The sequence below is a fragment of the Python bivittatus genome, unplaced genomic scaffold (genome assembly GCF_059951505.1).
Source record: "Python bivittatus isolate LINGU-HERP-01145 unplaced genomic scaffold, Pbiv_v1 ctg000580_np1212, whole genome shotgun sequence".
NCBI classification, from domain to species: Eukaryota; Metazoa; Chordata; class Lepidosauria; order Squamata; family Pythonidae; genus Python; species Python bivittatus.
Genome location: NW_028277087.1, coordinates 19,975,849 through 19,997,486, shown reverse-complemented (window position 1 = coordinate 19,997,486; position 21,638 = coordinate 19,975,849). Strand labels below are relative to the sequence as shown.

The window sequence follows — 21,638 nt, the reverse complement described above, 5'->3', positions numbered from 1 at the left end:
CAGAGCAGGATTCAATCTGTTCTAAGTCAATGTTTTGAATTAAATCCATTTTAACTCAACAAAATGTATTTCAGGTTCAAAACCCCATTTCAAGTAAAAAAACAGGTGATTTTGAGCTTTGGGAAGGCGCTTCAACCTTGAAAGAGCTCTGCCTCAAGTTAGAAATACATTGTTTCAAGCTTGAAACACACCCAAAATACCTGAAACGCTCTGGCACATACTCAGAACAATTGTTTCATGCTCATTTCAAAGTCAAAAGGGGGCATTTTAAACGTGAAACGTTTTGCACGTCTTTATATTAGTTTTGCACGTGCCTCTGTTTCATTATTTTTAATAAAATTTGAAAGAGGTAGTGATTACTGATGTTTTTGAAAATACTCTATCACCCTTAAGACAGGTTTAATGAAAAGTATACTTTATTTAAACTCAAAAGCATATTTACACTGGTGCAAACTCACTTGCTTGCCAATTCACCCCCTGGTGGAAGATTTGGGATGCTCTCTGTTTGCAATGTACGCATGACGTGGACTAAGTCTGGTACTCCTTCACCCTGCTTCTTTATGATCTCTGGGAATCAGAAGTATCTTCTTTGTAAATTCAGTTCAATTACAATTGGAAAACATTGCAACATTTAATCAAAGAAAGTTTAAGATTACAAAAGTACTGCCTTTTTCATGACTCTTTCATCCTAGCAAATTGGAGCAGAAATGAAACTGTTGGATGTTCTATCTTTTCAGAACATCCCTTCTGTTTCTGCTTATCTTTCATACAGAAACAGATGGAAGCTTATAATATATTTATTAAATCATTATTTAAAAATATCAGTACTCTAGCGCCCCTGAATACTGAGATGATGATGTTCGGAATTACCAGAGGAAAAGAGAGTTCTTTACTGATACACTCAATTAACATTTTTAGTCAATGAAATTCAAATCCCAGCAGTGATTGGAGGCTGTTTTATAAACTAAAGACTTGTTTATAAACTAAAATATCAAAAGGCAATTTAATACAGTTCAGTACATACCAACTTGGAAAAAAAGAATTACAAAATGATGAAAGTTACATGGATAAGAATCTCAAATTCATACAAACGCTTAGTCTCATTGCATTAAATGTATGAACCACCTAGAAACTGATTTTAACTACAACACCTTCAATACAGTTTAAACAATATTGGAACACCATTATGTAAGACTTGTTAAGTTTTCAATCTATTTTCCATCAATAACTGAGAAACTGCATATTTCAGATGCCTAGATTTCAGAACATGCGTAACTTAATTAAAATAATTTCTGCTCTTCTGCTTCAATATTCAGAAAATCACTTCAAGAAAAATTATAAAAGTTTTTTTTAAAATCTGTCTTTCCCAGTATTGTCTCCACTAAATGGTAGCTGGTCCTCTAAGATGTCAGCTCAGTGTTTCCCAGATAACCAGTTAGGGATTCTTTAACTGGATGCACATCCACCCTCCATCCCACCCCAGCAATACTGTATATCTTTTCTAGAGATTTCCTTGAGTCTTGAGAGCAGATTTGGGGAAAACCGAAGGCTGCAGTTCTGCTGGCAGCTGTTTATTCTGGATGAAGGACAATAATTGATACAAACCATTAAAAGGATTACAATTTTTATTTGCAAATAAGATATGCAAAGGTTTCTGTAAATATGAATGTGTACAAACTATTCATGTCCAGTTGTTCACAAAATAAGAAAACAGTAAGTGGCAAGTGCAGAAGTTTGGATTTCCTTTCCGTCAGTACCCCCTTTGGCAGAAATAACAGCTTCTAAATATTTTCTGTGGTCAGTTTACTTTTGCTTTTGCAATTTCTTCCCACTCTTCCTTGCAAAACTTTAACTCAACAAAATTCCCAGGTCTCCTTGCACATACTGCATGTTTGAGATCTCCTCAAAGATTTTGAGTAATATTCAAGTCTGGAACCATGCCGAAACCTTTAGCATTCTTTCCTGTAAGTATTTGCATGGCTGATTTGGAGATATATTTTGGATCATTGTTTTGCTGACATATCCAACCTCTTTTCAGCTTCATTTTGTTCACTCTGTGGGACATTTTCTTCTAGAATATATTGCTTTTCACTTGAACCCATTGTTCCTTCCACTTGCATATTATTTCCTGTGCCACTTATATCCATACAACTTAAAATCATAATAAAGCTACTCTCATGCTTAACAGATGGCAAGGTGTTCCCCCCCCCCAATGCTTTTTTCTACAAATGTATCATCTACGGTTGTGGCAGAACAGTTGTGTGTTTCATCAGTCCAAAGCACTTTGCTCAAAAACATTTCACACTGATCTTTTGCATACTTTAGTCTATAACTTTTGTAATGTGGTTAGAGAAAATGTTTTCACCTGACAACTCTCCCCTGCAGATCACTACTATATTAGCAACACTGTTCAGTGGACCTGTGGGCAACTACTCCAATGACAGCTTCACTTTTCAGCAGTTGTTCGCAGGCTCTGTCAATTCTGTTTTGTACATCTTATCAGTTTTGAAGCAGCTCTAGCAAAAATTTGTTTTGGTTTTTCAGATCTTGCCTTCACTTCCAGTAACAGTTCCATGTAACTTCTATTTCTTAATAATGTTTCTGACAGCTGAAATTGCTAGCTAGAAGCATTTAGAGCAGTGTTTCTCAAGCCTGGCAACTTTAACTCCCAGAATTCCCCAGCCAGCCATTTTAACATCTTAAAAGTTGCCAAGTCTGAGAAACACTGATTTAGAGGCTTTTTTTTTAAATAACCTTCCTCTATTTTGTAAGAGTAAATTATCTTCATTTTCAAATGCTCAGATATTGAAAGTAGAGAGAACAACAATCACACCCTGAGATGTCAAATGGAATTATCTTCACCTGGCTAACAACTGTAGCCCTAATGAGTCAACCACCTTTATGGGCCTTATTAACAATTTTACAATAAAGAAATCTAGAAGAGAATCAACTGGGTGTCTAAAACTCTGCACCTGCCATAGTCAGTTTTCTTATTTTGAATCTGTAAACAACTACACATAAGTAGTACATATACACTCAAATTTGTCAGAAGTTATTAACAGAGGGAGTCACAGAGACATACAATCAGACCAGGGGTGTTTATGATTTGGCGTGTAACTATAGATAATATCAAATGAATTTTTATTAGTAATAATGGAATAGCTTGAAATCAACATATTTTAGCCAAGAAATAGTATATTAAGATTTTATGAAAATTTCTGTGGTTTCCCAAACAGGTATACAATAGAGGTAGTCCCCAGTTAAAGAACAAGTTCTGTTCCCAAGGTCTGTCCTTAAGTCAAATTCGTAATGTCAGCCAGAACAGTATTATTGTATAATATTGTATAAGTAGTATTGTATAATGAAACATTGTGTTATTTAACTCGAATCATTGTGTATTTAACTTGAATTTTGCTACAATAGGCTCTGTTCTTTAACTATGGGTTGTCTGTATCCTGGGTGTTCTTAACCCAGGGACTACCTGTATCAACATTCCACCCAAAATAAAACAAGAGATATTTACAACTTTGATCTATATAAAAACATTTTGAAACAAAAACACAACTGCTGAAATAATTCTGGAGTATATGACACTAACTTTTCAAAAACATTCTAGCCCCATCTGTAGGTTAATATATAGCATACTAGAAAGTTTAAGTAGTTGTGTAACTTTACAACAATCCTCCCAAGTCCAAAATAGTAATATTTTATAATGGCCAGGACCTGAAGAGATGATTATAAGACTATATTTCAGGCATTTATGCTAATGCAATGAAATCACTGACTTCCTTCTCCCAAAGTACAACTGACATGGACATCAAGTTTTTAAAGTCCATTGTTGTGGCCTAGGGAGCTTATTTTGGGGTGGGGTGGGATAGGGGAATCTAATTACACTTTCTTGGATCCTGGACAATATCTTGATGCAAATGCTGGACTTCTTTGAGACTGAGTATATTTTAAAGGTGAAATATTAGGGCCAGAATTTGTATTTCACCAACTATTTAAAGCAAAGATTTCTACTACTGAACACCAAATAAAGAACAAAGATCTCAAAATTGTTTTATAAAGTATTTTTATTGTGAATTGTGAACATCTGGTATTGGCTACACCATTCTAATGCTATGTTATCTTTTGTACAAAAATAAAGGGATTTCAATTTACCTAAACTACACAATTCCATAGCCTAAAGCTGTAGTACATTTGAAATACATTTTCCATTAAAATACATTTGTACTAAATAGATATATATGCACAATCACAAATAATTTATGGCATAAATGTAACTAATTTATTGGTCTTCATGTTATAGTAACTTGCAGCTGCTTTTTGTTAACTTAAAACACTTTCTCAAATGTGGCACAGGAAGATCACTGAAGGACATATGAAGCTTGGAAGTGCAGTTCACACTACCATAACTAAAAGGGCATTGTAGTTTTAAAAGGTTTGGGAAGAACAAGAACTTAATGGCATCCAGAAATTTGCTTATACCTTTTTCTCGGTAAGAGAAAATCTATATATCTCAATAGTTCTGTTTTAATGAAGATGGGTACTACAGCATACTTAAGTCAATAAACATCAATGAAATACATGTTTAAATAATGAAATTACTTAATGTTATATGCATTGCAAAACATTTCAAAACATGGTTTTCCCGTGTAACCCTTGAAATACTACACCTGAGAATCCCACTAAACTGAATGAAATTCGTACTGGGAGAAGAAGCTTGAGGATCACAATCTCAGTTATGTTTGAGGGACTGCATTCTACTAGGCTAGCCCTACTATCTGTAATATCCGAAAAACATTTTGAAATATACTTTCAAGGATCTGCACCTAATATTAAAGTGGGAGTGGCATAAATATTCTTTGTTACATAACTACAGTTCAATGTATTCAACGTAAATATAAAATTGACTAGAACACAGAATTAAGCTATAATAATATACTATATATTATAGTAGCCTAACCCAACCAACAAAGCAGCCTTTTCATAAAAATAAACAAATATGAATCTTAAAATTAACTTTTTTTTAAAGTTTGGTCATCCTGAAAAAAAGGCCACATCTAATCTTATTGCTCATTTTCCTGTTATTGAACATCTATTTTGAATTATTTTAAAAGCTTCAATTTTATTTCAATCTGAGCACTATAATATAGTATTGCTTATATATTTATGTTAAACATGGTAATTTTAAATTTTAATGTCCATCTTTTAAAGTTGTAATTCTAGCATCTTAGTAGAAATAGTATATTAAGCACATAACTGGATGATTCAGCAGCTACATCATTTCTTGTACCACACAGTTTTATTTTCCCAAGAATTGTGCAAAAGAGAACATAGCTATTAACCAGAATAATTATTTCTTTAATAGACCATGAGGGGCAGATAAACCAGTTCAGTGCATATTTGAAATTTTACGTTTCCAGTTCAAAAACTGCTCCAATATATTCTAAATTGTACTTCAATGATTCCTGAAGTTAGAAAGCAGGAAATACTGCCTGTAATTCACAAACAGTTTTCTTTGGCAGTTACTCCTTTCCAAATCCATAGAACTACTTTTGAACTCAGAACAATTTCAAAGAGAGGATGTTTTGTGGAAGACTAAATGGGAAGCTTCAAAACACTACAAAATGCTCATGTCGCCCTTCGGATGACAGTCACAATGTGTGCGCGCGTGCGTGCGTGTATGATCTAACATAGAGTTTTTCCAACTAAGTTCCATGGAACTAAGTTCCACAAGAACTTGATGGGGTTCTGAGAGAGAGATGAAGGGCAAAGCAAACAAAGTTCACCGAAACATACCCAAACACAGTTTTCTAGCTGAGTCATAACTAAGTCATATTGTTTTAATTATGTGCATGTCAAAATCAACATTCCAAACTTTAGAAGCAACCTTTTAGGAAGAATAAGGCCTTCACTGGAAGGATGTTTAGACAATGTGTAACTCTTGGAACCCAGACACTGAACACAATTTTATCTCAAGGTAAAGAAAACTGCCCAATGTCTACTTATCTCCCATTATCCAGATAAGGTATAAACAAGCTTCACTAAGTTGTCACCATATAATGCTTCTTTTTAATTACTGTTATCAATTACATTAACTTACTATATTTGCAATATATCTTATAAGCAAAGACTGTGATTCTTTAGAAAAAATGAAGTATTAGCACCCACTATCTGAATTTCCTCCAGTGTAAAGTAGATGTGCTTTAAATATTACATTTAATACTACCATATAGTGTTTTCAAGAGTTCAAAGCACTTCATAAACATTATCTTGATGTAATTTTTATAATCACCCTGTCACGTATGGCAGTATTATGTTCCCCTCTTGACAATGGGAGGGAGAGATTCAAGAAAATGTGTTTTGCCTAAGCCATCTAGTGAGGTAATGATAAAGATGAGACTGGAACCAGAGGCTCCCTGATTTCTACCTTAGTCTCCCAGCCATTGTAGCACACTGACTCGTTGGTCCTTCACTGAGAGAGAATTTTAAGATGTCTGACATAGCTTTTATAACATAAAAAAGTGCATGAGATGTTTAACTCAAATGTTAATACAGCAGACAAAATCTACTAGTCATATTCATAACTCCATGGCCTCAAGGTATAAATTAATTTACATTCATAATACAATTTCATCATTACATCTATTTTATAGGTTTGATGAATTCTGACTAAATCTAATATTCACAGAGTTTTCATTTTCTGAGAAATGCACATTTGTCCATATTAGTGTTGCTTACAACTTGTAATCTGAATAAAAGTGTACTTTTGAACATACTTAACATCCATGTATATAAGCACAGGATTGCACTGCACATATTCAAAGGCACTATATAGAAGAGATTGACACGCACCTCTTAATGCATGATTTAAACCAAAATAGGTGTTGGATTCTATTGTACACTATTTTATGAATATCAAGTTACAAGACTATGACTGTAGTGTCTTGAAATTATTACACAGCTGTAACAGATATTGATACATATATTTAACGGATACTCTGTTAAATGTAATTCTACTAAGATGGCTAAATGCTCTTAAGCAACATCAACTAGAAATTATTTGGAACCTACATTTATTGCTGACAATGGTTCTGATAAAAATGTTGTATCTGTGTTTTACTATTGTAAGCAGAACAGTCAAGGACACATATTTTGATAGGATATACTTACACATGCACCAAAAGGCAACAAAGGTACCTTGAAGTGATATGTGTCATAAATATCCCATGGCACTTAAGGATTTAATTGAAAAAACCAAACATTGGAACTTGGCTGTTCAGGTTTTGTTTAAAATTAAATTACTTATTTTTTTCTTAAAGAGCCACCTTCTACTCTGCTTTCCAGGAACTTGTCCAGCTCTGTCTCTCTCTTCACTGCATCTGGCAATACCTTTGGTGCATTTGGAAAACAGATCAGTATCACACTCATGTTGTCTCGGCTACCCTGAAAAGGGAAGGAAGAAGAAATTTCAGCTATTTTTGAACATTTCTGAGCACATTATTTGTAATTCTGTCAATTTTATCTTCATGCTTATAACTTTATATGTAAGTTGGGAAGACGGGGAAGCAATCTGCTTATAGCACACTTCTCCAGTTCTGATTCCACACACATTAGTTTAAAATATAAACTACTTAAAAAAAAAAAAAGTAAACCTTAAGGAACTCAATCAAAGTACCCTTTTCTTCCATACTGAGTTCCTAAGTTCTTAATCAAAGCTATGAAAGAGAACACTGTTCTACAGTATTTGATTTCACTTAAAAACTCATTTAGACCTAACTTACAATTAGGAGAAATGATATATACCTTTCTGATTTTTTAAACTTAAGTCAAAAAAAGTCCCTGGTGGTTATTAAGATAAGCTAGTTAGAAACAATGAATAAATTAATAATTAGAAGCAGCTTGGTTTAAGCTCAATCCTTTTCCCTGGATTGAGCTTAACTCAGGCTTCTTCTAATTATTAAGCTAATATTTCTACTCAAACTCTATATCTTATACCATATAGATTATATTTTTTTGAAAGACATAGAAATTATAACTATTTTACTTTTTGTGAAATAATAAAGCAAATGGTGAAAGATCTATAACATTTGGTAGAAATTCAGCAGAACATAGAGGTTAAATATCTCTGCACCTACCAGCAATCCTCGCCTAAACTTGTAGCTTCCCAAGGCTATTAGATTAAAAAAAAAAAAAGTAAACAGACTGAACTGGTTCAGAATCCTGATGATCTATCATATAGGTAAGACCTTTGCATCCTTATCCTTAAAAAAAGTGCTGTAAAATATTACAAAATAAAATGAAAAGTAATATTCAAATTGGCTCTATAAATTAGCTATCTATATTTTTCTATGTTGTAAAAAGTATACAAAAATGCAAATTCAGCAATATAGCAGCAAAATAAGTGCAATTTTAAGTATGCACATTCATTATCAGCACTGAATAGTTTTAATCAGTAACAGAATAAAAGCAATCAGACCAAGCATTAACTGGCAAAATGCTCTTTTCTACATTCTACATGTACTACAAAGGGACTTTTTCCAAGACTAATTTATAAAGCATATATAGATTTTTACCCCCACGTAAAACTCCTAATGTAATAAAAGTGTATTTCCTTTGGAATTTCTGGCTACCTTGTACAAGCAGGTGTCAACTATCTCATTACAAACTCTTTCAAGATCATCAGTGACTTCAAGCCTTGATCTGACAAATTCACACAGCTCTTCATTTCCCATAACATCCCAGATACCATCACAAGCCAATATGATGAACTGATCCTCTTCTTCCGATCTCTCAATTTCATACACTTCAGGTTCTGGAGAGACAAGCTGCTCTGTGGGGCCTTTCCCATGAACACATTTGTAATCAAAGTCCCCAAGTGCTCTAGATACAGCTAGAGATCCATTCACACGCTGAATCATTACTGAACCACCTGCATTCTGTATACGTTCCTTCTCCAGTGGATTATTTGGTTTGTGATCCTGTGTAAAGAAATAAACCTTTGTGTTCCTACAAAGTAAACCTCTAGAGTCTCCACAGTTGATAAAATAAGTGTGCTGGGGAGAAATCAAGACTCCCACAGCTGTTGACCCGCTTCTGTCTGCACCATGTTTCTTTTCTGAGAGTAGCCTCATTTGTTCATCAATTTGCAGAAAACCTGTTCTGATTCCAGTCTTTACACTTTCCACAGATGGTGAAGCACCACATCCTTTAAAATCATGATTGCTTGTGATGTGATCTAATAAATGCTCACAGCAGTATTTGGCAACTTGGGATCCAGCATGTCCATCATACACAGCAAAAAAAGACCATCCATCAAGTCCATTTGGCAGACCAATCACAGCTGTATGTGCATCTTCCATCTCAACTCGCCAACCTTGCATGCTACTTAACCCATAACGTAGTCCATTGCCCTGCCCTTGGGCATTGTGCTTCTCCATCTTTGGCTTGTCTAAAAAAGCTCCCATGATGTACTGTTCTTCCAAATCTATGGAGACAAAAATATCTGCTGTTAAACTATCAACAGAAAGTTAATAATTTAGCCAAAGGTTAAATATAATGATCAGAGAAAAGGATCCTCAAAACAGAACTGCAGTCCTATACAAAATATGTTGAAACACACAATGTCAGCTTTAACCTGGAGCTCAACTATTTTACTTTTGTGGATTTATGGACTTCTGCCTTAGGCATGCGTTGTATATTTTTACAAATATTTAAACCGTTGCTATGCAAGGAAACGGTTTATATTTTACTTATGCGTCTTTTAACAAAATACCTGCAATTAATGTAAATAAAGCAAACCACTGTTCAAACTATTCAGAAATAAACAATGGTCCTTGAATCCTTTGTTGTATTGTACAATAATATTTTCATATATTTATTTGTATACTAAAAAACAAATCCAGATTTAACTAGATCAAATATGGTATCCACATAGCAAGTAGACCTTATGGATCTTTAATGTGCCTGAATATTCACAGCTGGAAAGAAAAATCAACTTAACTGATTGATATTAGGATTAGCACAGACTTCAGCTTTCCTTGGTATTCTGGTCTATAATTCCCAGCAGCCCCTACCAGCATAGACAATGATGATGAATGATGTAGTACAAAACACTGGGAGAATGCTAGACTGAAGAAGACAGTCTATTCTAATAACATGCCAATAGTAATAAACTATGATTTTTATAGCCCCTTTCTGTAACACTTTCTGCTGAAAGGTCCCTGATGAAAAACAATCCATTTACCTTTCATAACAATCTCTTCATTAGAATTTTCCTCCTAATATTTAGTCAAACTCTTTTTTCCTTGTAATTCTGAATAATTCATGGTCCCAGCCTATACAGTAACAGAATATAAATAAAATCTTCGAATAGTTGAATGCTATTTTTTAATTACTGTTTACCACATTTTCTCAATCTTTCCTTACAGGTTTTGATCTGCAAGCCTCTCACTGCCTTACGTTATCTCTTCTGAACACATTTCAAGTATCAATGTTCTTTCTAAACCCTTGGTACATAGACAATGCTACAGGTGAGGTCTCAGTAAAGCAGAATAGGAGTTTGATTATTTCTTGTAAGCAGAACTTACTTCCCTTCATTTTATCTCCTTAACAGCCATTCAATGAAACAACCATTCTGAGAAATACTGACTGATTCCATGATGGAATAAATGGAATCCAGGTCTCCCTGGTCCTATTCCAACACATTATTACATCTTTATGAGGCAGAAGAGAGTCTTTCAGACAGGTGAATGTCTGTTCCTATAGAATTTCAGAGAGAAAAACTCCTGTAGGAGATGGAAATGTAATTTCCTATAGAAAGGCTTGTTCTTTGAACGAGAAATTCATATTGTCATAGAAACAGATTAAAGCAAAACACTTCCCTTCCCAAAGCCTAGCAATTGGCATTGTCCAGCCTAGCAGGCTACGTAGGGGCCTTAACCTGGCCCATCAGACCAGATTCACTTCTATACTCCTAGTCTAGATACTCTGGTAGATGGCACTAGAGGCTGGGAAGCCAATGTAACAGAGGACTGGCGATTCAGCAGTTAAGATGCTGGGGTCAATGATCTGGGAAGCTCCCTCAGTGACTCTGGGACATCATTCACTGATAGCTCAAGCTATCTCATAGGCTGGTCATTCTAGAGAAACCTGAGTATGTAACATTGCCCATTTTCCTATAGTGAATCTAGGTGGCTAACATAATATAAAAACAGAATCTAGAATAACATCAAAACAGCATTAAAAGCTATAAAAGCAACTGAAGTAAAAGAGCCCTGGGTTAAGAATACCTGGTTTACAGACAACCCATAGTTAAGAACAGAGCCTACTTTAGCAAAATTCAAGTTAAATACACAATGACTCGAGTTAAATACACAATGGTTCGAGTTAATTACACAATACTACTTATACAGTATTATACAACAATACTGTTCTGGCTTACATACAAATTTGACTTAAGGACAGAACCACAGTCATATGAGCTCCAACTTAAGGAGCCTCATATGGGGTTATGAGAAAATGTTGTTATTTAGCCCCAGAAACCTCAAATACATTTGTAGAAAAATGCTGTAACAACATTTTTTTAAAACCAGGCTGCTACACCAAAAATTAGAAATCAAGTTTTCAAAGGACTGAAATGTTATCTGCTCCAAAACCATAAGTTAGAGCTAAAAATATTAGTTGGAAGGAATATAATCCTGCATTGAGTCATTTAATCATTAACCAACCACAAGAAATGGTTTGTAAGCTGTGCCATTTATGTGAAGACTTAGCAAATGTTCCTGCTATTTGTAGCAGGGCATTCATCACTTAACTATTTTATGATTAACATACTCTGGCAAATACATCCAACAATATACATTGCATGTTATGATTTCATTATCAATTAAAAACTTTCTAAGTTGTGCAAAAGGACTTGTATCTTTTGATTATCTCTCTAGTGGCAAAGGCTATTATTCATTTTCATCTTTGCTGGATCATGGGTAAAACACAAGAAGCCCTAATTACAAATTTGGTTATGGTACATCTCCTTAACCACAACCTCATAAATGAGGTTGAGTTCAGAAAACACTGTTAGCAAAATGAAAGTATGATTTAGTATGTTATGAAAACATAGCCACTGTTTACTTTCAAAAGGTTTGTAACAACTTTATCATCAAAGTTACCTTAGAAGTCATAAGTTTAAGAGGAGAGGTCCTCTTACAGGCCAGCATCCAGTTAAACAAAAAATAGAGAATATAAATAAATGGGGAGCCCTCATAATGGCAGAATACAGTGATACCTCGGGATACGAACGCCTCTGCTTGCGAATTTTTTGGGTTACGACCAGCTCTGGCCCCAAAATTTTACCTCGGTTTGCGAACTCCGCCTCGGGGTACGAGCCATTTTCCGCCCGTGCCACGTGGTCCGCGGCCATTTTCTGCCCGTGCCACGTGGTCCACGGCCATTTTTCCGCCCGTGCCACGTGGTCCGCGGCTGTTTTTCCGGCCCTGCCGCGTGGTCCGCGGCCGTTTTCGCGCCGCGCCGGGCTGTTTTCGCACCGGGCCGCGCCGGGCCGGGCCGTTTTCGCGCCGCGCCGGGCCGTTTTCACGCCGCGCCGCGCCCGGCCATTTTCGCGCCGCACCACGCCGCGCCCGGCCGCTTTCCGTGTGGTCCGTGGACGCCAGAACGGATTAACGGTAATTACATTGAACCTTATGGGAAATTGCCTCGGGTTGCGACCAAATTCGGGCAGAGGGCGGAACGGATTAACCGGATTTACATTGAACCCTATGGGGAAATTTGCCTTGGGGTGCGACCAAATTCAGAGGGCGGAACGGATTAACCAGATTTACATTGAACCCTATGGGGAAATTTCCTTCGGGTTACGACCAACTCGGGATACGCCCAGAGTCACGGAACGGATTAAGTTCGTATCCCGAGGTACCACTGTATAAACAATGAGGTTTTTGGAAAAACATGCACTTTTTAATGTATACATAAATCATCTGGAGTTAGGAATGACCAAGTCTTACGAACACCAATTAATTAAAAAATGTTGTAACAAAAAGGGACAGTGAAGAGTTACTGTGACATCTCTCCAAATGGGGTAGATCAATATAAGTAAATGAAAAATCATGTACATGGTGGTTGAAAACAAACTCCTCACATAGTTTAATAAAGCCTGAGGTGGCAGTAGCTTTGTGAAAAACATTTGTAGGGAAGAAAGCTGTGGAAGAAGATGAGAGAAGCGTTGGAAAGAATGTGAGCAATGTAATGATAATATATGTTTGGACTCCACTGAGAATATAGAATTATTTCAGTGCATAAAGTTAAAAAAAAAAAAAAGTTTTAGACAGGTTTTGTAAATTAACATGAACCACCAGTGGAAAGTTAAATTGCCCTTACAAAACTAGATATAAAACAGTGCAAACACATACATAAGCAAGTGAACCAATTATTTGCAGGCTAGTTGCAAGGCTTAACAGAAATCAGATATACTTTAGCTCAAAATAGCTCAAGAATTAAATGCTTTATTTCTAATCAATGCAGTATTCTCATGATATGGTGCCTCAGATGCCAGTGCAGGATTAGTGCCTCAAATCAACCCAATCTCTGTTTTATCTGGAGCTTGAAACGAGGTGACTGGAGTCTTTGGTTCTGGGTCTTCCTTTCTGTGGATTCTGCCTCTTTTTCACAAATCGTGATGATTTGTGCTCTAGTTCAACTAACCACAGTACAGAACTGGAAAGTATCTGAAAAATATCTCAAATTTTCCTTGCTGCATAGAACTTGAAAGCTGCATTGATTGTGGCTTGTAGATCTGAAAATTTGATAAATTTCCAATCTAGATGGGACTGCTCTTCTCCCAAAGGAGCTGTTGCACAACCTTGGATTACCTGTATCACTCAGGTTTCAAGTGACAGTGACATGCAGGGAAGATAGACAGACATGACTGATCCAACAGTTTCTTGGTCAAATATGGCTTAATCACAGGAGTCCACCCCCCACCCAACATCATTTCCCACTGGAATTACTATAGTCCACTCTATGTGGGTCTGCTGTTGAAGATGATTTAGAAGTTGCAGCTAACATAGAATGTGGCAGTAGGGGTGTTATCCACAACACCTTCAGTGATCTAAAAACTGGTTCTAAAGAATTAAACTACTATTCTATGTAAAACACATATGGTTCAGAAGGGAATAAAAAAAATGACTCAAATAGATCACAATAATAAATATACAATATAATTTTCATGATTCATAATGTTTAATCTCAGAAACCTCTTTCATCATGATTTTCACATGAAAAAGCAATATTTAATTCAAAGTTTGCCAGATGAATTCAATTCCATTCTAATAAGAAACTACAGACCTAAGTTGTATTATTTAATGCAAAGATTTAAATTTCTTTTCTTAATTTATTTAGAAATTAAACTTGACACAGCTTAAAGTTTAAGGATGTTTTAAAAAAAAGAATTAAAAGGTGCTTTTAGAGGCAAAAATTAGCTGTCAAGACTCACTGACGTATCTGTTACTTCACATCTACTTTAGCTTCTAGAGATTTGGCAAATCTTCCGGGAATTATGAGTAAACTGCAGGGAATTCATCAAAAATACATCTACATGCTACTATTCTCTTAACAGTGAAACAAAAAAAGAACTCTCCTTACTGTTAATTTTGTGTCTACTTCCAGAAAGTCAAAATCATATCTTTTTTTTTATCCTTTCCTGTTTAACAGATTGCTATTGAATACAAAATTTTACATGTATAAATGCCTTTAAAATGTAGAAATTATGTCATTGTTCTCATTGTTCTGCTTCAATAACTGTTTGTGGGGCGGCAGGGAAAATGAACAGAATGTCATCTCACATATCTTTAGCTCAACATTAAAAGTTTAAGTGGTTAATCCTTCTTTTGAAAAAGAGTATATTTGGTGATACAATAACATCATCAAGAGGGATCTGTGGCATATTTGGAGGGGGTGGAAATGGGTTCAATTTGCTTTGCAAATACTCAACACATCCATTTTCATGCTTCCTTTGGCAAAATAAACCTTAATAATTTTGCTGCAGAAGGTGGCCATTTTGCCACTGCATTTGGCAGCATGATACAGAGTGTGATTGGGGGCTCAGTTAGGGCACATATGTGGTTCATGGGCTGCCTGCCTATTATAGAAGAAATGTGGAAATAAGACAGGAATCCATTCTTGGTGCCAGTCATGATTTCTTAATATATGTATCTTTGTCCTGTCTTCACTTCAAGGAACTTAGGGCAGCATGGATAATCAATTTATTATCTGACAAGATTTTGCTGAAGTAGTTCCAGACTGAATGGTGATCCGGATCCAATGCCTCAGGCCTTAATCTAGATACAAAAGTGCAACCCATACCAACACTTTTTCCTGGAGACACAGAATGGATGGCTCCATCTTTATGGATTTCTTTTGTATTTTTAATTGGGGGGGGGAGAGATGTTAAAAGGACAAAGTCTCTTTCAAAATTTATGGGACCCATATTTCATTTTAAATATTCCACCTCCAAAACAATGAAAAAGAAACCTGCAGGTATTCAGCTCCATTCACTCTGAAATTGTTACTTAAAATTCTTCCTTTATTAATAGAAAGGAAGCTAGAACACTGAAAATGGAGTTTAAATGTCACTGCTTAACCTCCATTGATAAAGAAAGCCTCTACTGATAAAGAAAAAAACAAATGTTTAATGGGGGAGGGATGAACTTTGTTCTTGTGAGAGAAATGACAAAAGGTAATACTTGACTTATGACCATAATCAGGACTGGAACTTCTGTTGCTAAGAGATGTGGTCATTAAATGAGTCGTGCCTGATTTTATGACCTTTTTTGCCAAGGTCATTAAGCAAATCACCACGGTCTTTAAGCGAATCATGCGGTCGTTAAGCAAATCCAGTTTCCTCCATTGACTTTGCTTGTTGGAAGCCCCTGGGAAGGTCGCAAATGGTGTTCAGATGACCCCAGGGTGCTGCAACCATTGTAAATACATGCTGGTTGCCAAGCGCCCAAATTTTGTTCATGTGACTGTGGGGCACTGTGATAGTCATAAGTGTGAGGACTGGTCGTAAATCACTTTTTTCAGTGCCACTGTAATTTTGAATGGTCATTAAACAAATGGCCATAAATTGAGAACTACCTGTAGATAGTAAAATAATAAATATTTAAATTAAAATAATTAAGGAAAAACAAAAGTGGCCCACCTATTTTTGTAGGACAGATCTCATCATGCCATGCAAAATTAAGTGCAACTCAAAAATAACATGTCTCTGCCTTAGTCCACTACTCTTAAGCGATAAACTACAATATACATGTGTGTGTGTGTGTGTGTGTGTGTGTATTTACATGCCTTTACTTTCAGGTCAAGTAATATTCTGTATTTCAGATCAACTAACATTCTGTATTTTTTCACGCTGCACAATTAACTTAAGGAAATCTTGACTTAAGTAAGAATTACAGAAGATTAACTCACTGGTTGGTATTACCCAGAGCATATACAGTAGAGACAATCATTTCAAGTATGCCTTTACTAGGAACAAATGAACAAGGAAGTCCATTACTGATTCTAATATTCTATAATTAACCTGATTGTTACTTATATTCCATTGATAAACAATATTGTCTAATATTCTTACTGGCAGTCATTAAATTATCTGAAAACCACTACTATTATTTTATTTCATGCTTGATTTATAAAAGTGGTTTGGAACAAAAGGTACCTTGTATGAACTGAGATGCACTTCCTTACCCTGAAAGAGGAGTGTGAATTCTGTCAACTCATGTTGCCAGTGGCAGTGGAATTCATCTCCCAAGGAATGCTATTTTGAAAACTACAGTGGCTGGAAGAATTTGGAAAGTCCCAATCTGCAAACAGGGCTGTCCATTACTTTCTAAATGCAACAAGACGCTTTTAAAAATCTTCATAATAATCCAACCCAGTAAGAGCTTTTTTAATCATCACCCTGAAAACTGCAGCAGTTATCCCACAAGACAATGAATTCTACTCCCTGGAATTCTACATTCATTAAAACTAAGTTAATGAAAACAAATGTAACTATCTAATTTTGAAGTTCAAACAACAAAACTGCTATTGGGCTAAGTGAATTTTTCTGCATCTATAAGCCATTCTACAAAAAATAAAATAAAATAAAATTTAAAAGAAAGCATGAAACCAACTACTCCATTCATTTATAATTTGAAACAGAAATAAAATTAACTTTGGCTGATCTAAAAAGTTAAAGAGAGTTGGCCTTTGTTAGTACTTGAATGGAAGACCATCAGGAAGCCCAGGATCACTGCCTACACAGGAAAGTAAAACACCATTCCAGAAGAAGGCAAACGGCAAATTACTTCTGCATCATGCCAAGAAAACTGAAGGATATTCTACAAAGCCATTCAAGCTCATATGGAAGTTGGAAAGCAAAATGTCCTTTCTTGGAGATTTATTTTTTTGAATATGAACTGTATTGAAACCAAATTATAGTGATGTCTCCCAGCTCCAATATCTCTCTAACAGCAACTACTTAGCTCAGTTCTGAAAGCTACCAGAATTAGAATCAGAATCTGGGAGCCAATTATTATTACTATGCAAGCAAGAATTGTCATATTATGAATGTTGGACTATTTGTCTAAACTTTAAGGTTGATATCAAACTGAAAACCAAAGTCTGATATTTGACTGAAACAGTGAGTAATCCAATTCATGATAGCTTATATTAACTTTTTTATTTACATAGACATCTACTCAAACTAAATTTGCAAACATGGAGAAGGAAATTTATTACATTGAAAGTAATTGGTCATTGATAAAAATTATACATAATAACCCCCTCTCACTCCTATGGATGATATGTGTCTTCCTCAATCTTGGGTCCAGAGGCCTGGAAATTTGAGGGTCCTGTGTATCTTAGTATCTTAGCAGTTCCTAGCACTGCACTCTTCTGGACAGAGAACTTTGATGTTGTTCCTGGAATCTGTCGAGGCCACTCTCCCAGCTTAGGAGTCACAGCCCCAAGTGCTCCTACCACCACTGGGACCACTTTGCCCTTTACTTTCCACATCCTCTCTAGTTCTTCCTTCAGGCCCTGGTACTTCTCCGGCTTCTCATACTCCTTCTTCCTGATACTGTTGTCACCTGGCACCACTACATCTATCATCACTGCTGTCTTCTGGTCCTTGTCTACTACCATGATGTCTGGTTGACTGGCTAGTACCTACCTGTCTGTCTGGATCTGGAAGTCCCACAGGATCTTAGCCCTGTTATTCTCCATGACCTTCTGTGGAATCTCCCATTTGGGTTTGGGAGGGTCTAACCTATACACTGTGCAGATGTTCCTGTACACAATGCCAGTTACTTGGTCGTGCTGTTCAGTGTATGCTGTTCCTGCCTACATCTCTGAGGCCTCTTTGCACTGTCTGTACTTGGGTCCTGTCTAGCGTGGTAGACCTCTGCTTCTATGGATCTGGTGCTTAGAGCCTGTCCTTGTGCTGCTATGATCAGTTCCTTAGTGCTGTCTTTTAGTCCAGCCTTTTCCAGCCACTGACAGGATTTCCCAATGTCAGCCACCTCAGCTATCTGTCCATGGTATATCCCATGTAGGGGCTTGTCTTACCATGGCACTTCCTGCTTGAACTTCCTCCCATGTCTGCTGCTGTCTCAGGCATTCTCTCAGCAGCTCATATTTGGGTGCCATCTTACTAATGTACTCCTGGATGCTCTGGGTTTCATCCAGGACAGTGGCTTTGACACTCACCAGACCCCACCTGCCCTCTTTCTGGCTGGTGCACAGTCTCTGGGTGGTGGACTTGGGGTGGAAACCTCTGTACATTGTGAGGAGCTGCTGGGCCTTTACATCAGCAACCTCCATGTCCTCCTTTGGCCAGCTCACTATACTGGCCGTGCACCTGATGACTGGCAGGGTGTACGTGTTGATTGCATGGATCTTGTTCTTCAGGACCTGTCTTATCCTTTGGTGGTACTTGGATGTTGCTGTCTTCCTTGCCTCCTCATTGTGGTTCTCATGTGACTATAGCTGGTCTCTATGTCTGCTATGTGGCCCATTGGTAGTTCCACCCCATCAGTCTTAACTACCTTCCCTCTCTGTGCTCAGATTGGTCAGTCTAGACCTTGAGTCTTTGGTGACTGCTCTATCTATGAAATGGTGTTTTGAGCCTCTGGTGTTGTTCCCAATGCCTTTCTGAACTGTGCTCATGTACTGGCCCATGTGGTCCTATAGCTTGGTGGCTATGATGCCTAACAGGACTTTCCGTGTTGTTGGGAGGCAGATCATTGGCCGGTAGTTGGACGGTGCTGTTCCCTTGTGGGGGCCTTTCATGATCAGCACTGTCCTTCCTTGGGTTAGCCAGTCTGGGTGGGAGCCCGCTGCTAGCAGCTGGTTCATCTGTGCTTCTAGGCGTTTATGCACTGCTGTTAGTTTCTTTAGCCAGTAGATGTGGATCATGTCTAAGCCAGGTGCTGTCCAGTTCTTCATGTTCTTGACCCGCTGTTGGATGTCTGCTACTGTGATGGTGACTGGTTCCTATTCTGGGAGATTGTTGTGGTCTGTTCTCAGGTCCTGCAGCCACTTTGCACTGGTGTTATGTGTCTTCTCTTTCTCCCATATGTTCTTCCAGTACTGTTCAGTTTCTGTTGCTGGTGGCTCTGCAGTTACTGTGTGGTTGCACTGCAGCTGGGAGTACATCCTAGATGGTTCTTTGGAGAACAGGGCATTTATCTTCTTGGCCTCTGCTTCTCTAGTGTATCTCCTTAGCCTGGCACCCAGTGCTGTGAGCCTTTGTTTAGCAGTCTCTAGGGCTTCAGATGGAGTCAAGCCCTTGTATTTTTTCAGTAGCCGAGTCTTATCCTTAATCCCCACATTCTTCTGTAGTTTCACCAGCTGACTAACTTCTCTCTAAGTTGCCTTGATCTTAGCCTCCAACCTCATTTTCCGGGTGGTGGTGGTTATGTACTGCTGTTCTTCTTGATCGTGTAGCTAAGCATTTCTAGGATTACAGTGGCTATAGCATATACCAGTTCATTGGCATCTCCTAGCTGAGCCTTGGTAATTGGTCTCAAGGGTTGACTGTAGCTAGTTTATCCATCATCTTATGCCTCATATCAGCTGTTGTGCTCTGTAATGGCGGGGGCAGCAGTGACATTCCAGCTTCAGGTGTTGGCTGCACATCCAGTTGTTCTTCCGGGTCTTCTTGAGTCCAGGATATAATGTGTAGTTGGTTTATCTCAAATTGTGAGAGCAGCTTCCTCTTCACTATGTTGGAGCGTTGGGTAACTAGCTGTTTCTCAGTTGGTGTGGATGTAGGTCTTCTGTCCATCCATAGTTCCCTCATATGTTTCATATATCCCCTCTCATTAGGTCTACTGTTGTAGGAGCATTCCATCAATTCCAGGTTTTCTTGCCTCATATATCCCCTCGTTAGGTCTACTGTTGTTGTAGCATTCCATCAATTCCAGGTTCTCTTGTCTCGTCCATGTATGGTTTGTTTCAGTAGCTCATTTGTCGTCAGATTGTCCTGGTTCCCCAACATCTGGCACAGACCTTGTTAATCTGGGTGACGACTGAGCTGGCATGACTCTCTTAGTTTGTGTCACTGTCGTATCTGACGTAGGCAGGTGAAGTGTTAGGGGGTCTTTGCCCAAGGGTACAAGGGCAAGCAAATCAATTTTGAGGTAATGCAGCTGAAAATAACAAGGCAAAAGACTTCTTTCCCAGGCCATCTTGAATATTCTGCATATTGCTGTGCGAAAACAACTCTTAATTATTTACATGTTTACATATCCTTTTGAAATAGCCATTTGTTAGCAGCCACTTTTATATGAGGTAATCCTATATGTCTGAAATATATATCAAAATGTATTTTCTGTCTTTCCAGCATCCACTGAGCCCTGGAAAAAGCCTCATGACAATTTAAAACCACGAGAAAATAACAAATAATAAAATATTAAAAAAAAATACAAGTAGATGGTATAACCATGCAAGGGGAGATCTCAGTATCTTCTCCACAAAATTAGATTCTATGTATTTAGTTTTATCTCTGAAATTGTGTCATTCAAAGTACATTTATATTATTGAAAAGCAAGTACAGATACTTCATGTTAGACTTGCTTCAAATTGAGACCCAAAACCCCACTACTATTTGAAAACAATCAGTGATAAGGTTATTTGCAAGACTGCCTCTCCCGAATCATGTCTACCTGTCCCAAAAGATCCAGCAGGAGAGGCATGATATAGGTCCCACGCATTAAATATTGCCTTCTGATGGAACCCAGGAAGAAAGCCTTTTCTATTGCAGTGCCTACCTGTGGAGCACCATCCTGCTGGGAATCAGATTGTTCCTGACCCTGTTGGCCTTTCACAAAGCCCTTGAGACATGGTTGTGTTCCTGGGTTTGGGGGCTGGAGTGTCTGTTGGAGCCTATAAAGTAGTTTTGTTGAATTGTATTTGTACTGATTTGTTGTATTTTATCATTGTTTTTATCTTGGTTGCTGATTGTTCTGTATTTTGGGATTGTTCATTTTTTTTGTTTGTTTGCTGTTTCTTCATTGTTATTAGCTGCCCAGAGAGATGGGTAGCCATATAAATTGAATAACTAAAATAAAATAAAATAACCA

General features: G+C 37.2%; 1 protein-coding gene across 2 annotated transcripts in view; it reads right to left on the bottom strand.

Annotated features, from left to right (window-relative positions):
- Positions 1–21,638, bottom strand: part of PPM1A (protein phosphatase, Mg2+/Mn2+ dependent 1A) — a 36,320-nt gene that overhangs the window by 7,241 nt on the left and 7,441 nt on the right. The window contains exons 2-4 of one of the 2 annotated variants that reach the window (XM_007429122.4): positions 8,637–9,490; positions 7,332–7,449; positions 459–567 (exon numbers count right to left, since the gene is read on the bottom strand). In XM_007429122.4, coding sequence (XP_007429184.1) covers positions 459–567; positions 7,332–7,449; positions 8,637–9,470 — 1,061 coding nt within the window. In that variant the 5' untranslated portion in view covers positions 9,471–9,490. Of the gene's footprint in view, positions 1–458; positions 568–7,331; positions 7,450–8,636; positions 9,491–21,638 lie in introns of those variants that run through there. The other variant, XM_025167232.2, reaches the window with a different exon arrangement.